Source organism: Myzus persicae, unplaced genomic scaffold, assembly GCF_001856785.1.
Source record: "Myzus persicae strain clone G006 unplaced genomic scaffold, MPER_G0061.0, whole genome shotgun sequence".
NCBI classification, from domain to species: domain Eukaryota; kingdom Metazoa; phylum Arthropoda; class Insecta; order Hemiptera; family Aphididae; genus Myzus; species Myzus persicae.
The window spans coordinates 452,866-457,685 of record NW_019100914.1 but is presented as its reverse complement, the minus strand read 5'-3'; the positions used below and the strand labels follow the sequence as shown (position 1 = coordinate 457,685).

The 4,820-nt window shown below is 26.8% G+C and overlaps 2 protein-coding genes across 2 annotated transcripts; both read right to left on the bottom strand.

Annotated features, from left to right (window-relative positions):
• Positions 1–227: 227 nt before the first annotated feature.
• Positions 228–2,493, bottom strand: LOC111026808 (odorant receptor 46a-like). Its single transcript, XM_022304957.1, has 6 exons — positions 2,471–2,493; positions 1,971–2,070; positions 1,331–1,456; positions 861–1,019; positions 322–364; positions 228–241 (listed from the first exon to the last, which is right to left on the bottom strand). Exons 1-6 carry the CDS (start codon positions 2,491–2,493, stop codon positions 228–230), a joined length of 465 nt encoding a protein of 154 aa, XP_022160649.1.
• A 388-nt stretch (positions 2,494–2,881) lies between these two features.
• On the bottom strand, positions 2,882–3,941 carry LOC111026810. Its single transcript, XM_022304960.1, has 2 exons — positions 3,855–3,941; positions 2,882–3,747 (listed from the first exon to the last, which is right to left on the bottom strand). Exon 2 carries the CDS (start codon positions 3,730–3,732, stop codon positions 2,968–2,970), a length of 765 nt encoding a protein of 254 aa, XP_022160652.1. The 5' UTR covers positions 3,733–3,747; positions 3,855–3,941; the 3' UTR covers positions 2,882–2,967.
• Between the last annotated feature and the right edge of the window lie 879 nt (positions 3,942–4,820).

Sequence of the window (4,820 nt, the reverse complement as noted above, 5' to 3'; positions counted from 1 at the left end):
GTACACTGCACTTGACTTTTTTACACGAATTAAATTTATTACAAAACAATATATACTAATACCTAACTAGTTTATTTTGATAATTATTATTTTTTATAAAATCTGCATAAAGTGTTATAATATAACATAATTTTCTATTTAATATAATTATGTTATAACTTATAATTTATAAGCAACTTAAATAGTCATAAGCACTAGGTGTATAGTAAAATATTTAAACTCGTTAGTTAATAATCTGATACTAAGAACAATAATTAATGTAAGACTTTACTAAATCTAAAATAAACATGATCAACATTTATTTAACATTTCTATAGATACAATTTATTAAAACCGAAATAATCGAATAGCAATCACTCATTGTCTGAAATAAAAAAAAATAATAATAAAGGTTATTAATTATTTTCCACAAACCTACACGTCATCTATGTTTATAGTATTTCATAAAATAGTTTAACAATTTAACCATTCAAAAAAAAAAAATATACTAAAAATTATTTAAAAAAATAAATTAAATATAAATAATCATTTACCATAAACCTATACAATACGGTTAATTTATGTCCACTATTACTTAAAAATAAAAACATATTTACGATTCATAAATTCTCGTTAAAGACGAAAAATATGTTATAATAGCCGCTGAAACTGAGAGAAGTTCAAAAAAATTAAACTGTCCTATTTATAGGTACTAAATTATATTTAATTAAAAAAAAAAAAAAATTTTCAATTATTTTATTTAACTAGTAAATGATGAGGATCGAATAATTATTCTATACCTGTAAACGCATTTGAATAGAATTTTATTATATTAGTTAAATAATAATGAGTACCTAATGACTAAAGAGAAAAATACTTACTTTAAAAAACATTTCCAAGTTTACAATTTTCGTTCTAGTAAACTTTAACTTTTTTTGGTTAGCATTATTCATTTTCATTGTCAATAATATTAATTTTTTACACTTCATATCCATTTCAGTCCAATTACTGCTATACAACCCGAATATTATTGAATCTTTCTTTAATAAAAAAAAAGGATGTTCATTAAGCAAGTTTGAACATGGGATCCTACAACTCATTGAATCTGATATTTTTCTTTTATTAATACAAATAACATATTTTTTTTATTTTGATATTAAATAAACGAATAAATAATATTATATTATACCATACCATACTATAATAATATATAATATACTCGTAAATTGAAGTAATCAACCCAAATCTCAACTTAATCAATTTGAATAAAACCAATTATTTTGGTGTAGTTATGTACATATCTGATTAAATAGTTATAAATAATAATAAACAATAATGTGTATTAAATTACTTGATCATGCAATTTGCCAAAGAGATAACACAAAATAAATATTTCACACAATATTCCTAGAGTTATGAAGACACATTTTTTGAATACACTATCCGAATCCTTGTATTTATCATCGTTGGAGAAACTCTGAAATCATTCACAACAGATAAATCATCAATTCAAAATACTACGTAGACAGTACACGTGAAATGAAATTATTATTTTATTTAGTATAAAAATAAATATTGCATAATTTAAACCGATTAATCATAGTCGATATATTCGATTAACTTTAACAACTATTAAGTATTTAGCAAGTGTGGTAACTATTAACATTATGAAAATATTATGCAATAGCAAAATGTTTTCTTTCATTGCATAGCAGTACTACATATTTTGTACAATACTAGTGCATTTATCGTATTGGGTTGTAATATAAAATCATACGATACGTCATGTAAAAAGTACGTATGATCTGTATGTTAACTTTTAAAACATGTTATGGAAGAGCAATTATAAATTATTTGATTTAAAAAATATCGTTGGATATAATTAATTTTCTCAAATGTCTGAATAAATATGTAGGACTAATATGAAATCAAATTAATTTAGTATAATAATAGCATTGTTAACAAATCTAAGGATTACGTAATTTGCTTACCATTATGAACAGAAACCAAAGCGTGATGATCGATACAGACGATACGAAAATTTGGGACAGTATCACTAGTCTAAACATGTTTAAAAAATGTTCATATTTCCTGAAAAAAAAAATTAAGGTTATGACTATAAACACATACGAAAGCTAAAGATAAAAGTATGGAAGCACCACTCAATCCGAAATATACGTAGTAAACTCACACATAAAAAGTTTATCTCCATGTTGTATACCTATTATATAAGTATTATAGCGTATAGAAACTATAAACGAAATTATTTGACTAATTATCCCTATTCAATTTTACATGTATTTCACCTCCACATCCGTATTCCGATTTTTATTTCGGAAAAAATATATTTGGAATCTGAATGAATTTATGATAATTTTTTAGGTAATATATTAATTGTTTAATTCGTTTATATGAACGTAGATATATTTTCAATTTTGAAATTAAATTATAATTCATTATAATTCAATAAAATAAATAAATTAACTCTTACTCCATAACTGCTTGATGATCCATCACGATTGTTTTTAATTCAACATATACTAAATCGTGTTCATTAGGTACATTTATTTTTTTATCTGTGTTATCTACAAGTATAAATAACAATAATGATCATATGCAAATAGTATTAGTACATATCAATATGTGAGAGCTAATTTTGGGTTTTTTAACACTTTATATCGGTTTATTTTTTAATCAAACTCATTTGGTCAACGAAAACATTCTAAAAGTAAATTAAGACATACTGAAATCGTTGCCACTGAGTTTTAGTTGTAAATTGAAAAAACTAGTTTCTCAGAAGAAGGTCTAAATGTTAGACTTAGTTATAACAGATTCCACATAACACGGAAATCTCCTCAAACGAAAAATCACCCCGAGTACAATATATTAAATCGTATATTTCACTGATGGTATATTAAAATTAAACCCACATTTTTCTGGAATATCTAAATTTTGCGAGCTAAATAAATACTACTAAATGGTAAATTATTAAGAATGGTACTCACCAATCGGGGAATGAGGGTCGCAAATCAATTTTTGCCCGACCGATTCAAACGCATTGTAAATCATTTGCATCTGGCAGCACATGGCAAAGCACAGTGTAATCAAAAGTGTAGATATTACGACGTATGACATAAACGATAAGCTGACGAATAACGCCTCGGCAAAGTAAAACGTAAAATAGTGTGTGTTGTACGTTTCATCAGATGCGATGAAATAGAAATTCATGACGTTCTGGCAGTAAAACCCTATCGAACCGTCGTGGTTTTTTACCGGTAATGTATAATTACGGAATGCCAAGGAAATGCCCAAGTAAAAAACCGTCGTCGACGAATACATAATGGTAAACATAGTGGTTAACCAAACCGAACGTTCTCGCCAACGGTCCAGTATGTGTCTGTCCCGGTGGCTGAACGATGTAAAATCGTATCGCGTGATCGACATACATACGTCCCATATGTCGTCCGAGTGGTAGACAATGATACACATCTTGTAGATTAGGAACAACGTGTTTTCCGCTTTCCAAAAATAATCTACGCTCATAAGTTTATTGTCCGTCCAATAGTATGCACCACTGATGTTGAACATCATCGAAATGAGAAACATGTACACCACAATGAACGCCAGGACAATGTGATAGACGTTTCGACCCCGACATTTTAAGGTTCCGGGATCTAAAATTTGATACAGACCTATGAGTTTGGTCAACTTAATGTTTAAAACTTGGTTCTTCTCGTTCTGAATGTCCATCATCAAACTATCAATAAACTGTTGAACAATAAACTATAATAATATAATGAATATTTCGGTGGTATATTAACAAATATATCCGTACGGTTAATCGTATATAATATAAATGCAATACTTGTACAAACCTTAAAAGAAAATTGTGTTATTCTCGTTGCCTCTAAAAATATTTTAAATGGTTTGTCAAGATTTACTTAAAATATTTTACATACTTGTAATATAAAAACTTGCTAGTCTATAATATTATTTGAACGTCATTAATCGTCTGGTATAAAACAAAAAAAGAAAATATTGGATTTTTTAAAATGTAACTTAAAATATGGACACAATATTGGTGCAAGCATCAACCTATCGCTGTTCATTTGAGTTGTCGACTGTTTCCTGTTCATTTGAAATGTTTTATAGCAACATATAATTTTTATAGATGGCGCCTCAGTTAACTAATTTATTATTTATCTTGTTTTATCTTTAGCAAAATGAAGTGCCATTGGGTTTTTGTGAGGGTTATGGTTAGGAGTGTATGTAAGTTCCACCAAGAGTTAACCTTTTTTTGTGTAAGCTCTGCCAGGAAAAAAAGATTAAATTGGTTCATGTAAGCTCCACCAGTAAAAAATTCAAATAACAGTAAAATAATTAATATAATTTCTTGGTACTTTTTAATTTTTATAATGTTTAGAATAGTAATCGTCCAAACAAATTATATTAATTATAATGTGTATTACGTCAAAAATGAAAAATCATAATTAATGTTTGTCACAGTAGTAATAATCATAAAATATTTTATTATTATGAACTCGGTATGTCATGTTATAATATTTTGAACTGTGAACTAAAATAATTCAATGCAATTTGTGAAAAAAAGAATTCTGCTTATAATTCTAATATGAATTCATTACTATGACCTTTTATAGCGTTCTCTAAAACTGTTATTTTTTTTATTATTATTTGTAGTTATATCGTTAAGTTTTACATAAGCAAGGTCTTAACAGTGGTGGAGTTTCAATGTACATATTACAAGTAAGAAAGGTCGGAACTTGTATCTTTTTTTTTGCCTTAATGAATTGTCGCTAAGAAGCCGAGTGGTCACTATTCTT

Excerpts from the sequence above, each read along its gene's own strand:
- LOC111026808 (XM_022304957.1), bottom strand. The coding sequence starts at position 2,493 with ATGGATCATCAAGCAGTTATGGA. Across the intron at positions 1,457-1,970 it reads TTTGGTTTCTGTTCATAATG|AGTTTCTCCAACGATGATAA; the intron begins GTAAGCAAATTA and ends GAATGATTTCAG. Across the intron at positions 365-860 it reads ACTTGGAAATGTTTTTTAAA|ACAATGAGTGATTGCTATTC; the intron begins GTAAGTATTTTT and ends TTTTTATTTCAG.
- LOC111026810 (XM_022304960.1), bottom strand. The coding sequence starts at position 3,732 with ATGATGGACATTCAGAACGAGAAGAACCAAGTTTTAAACATTAAGTTG.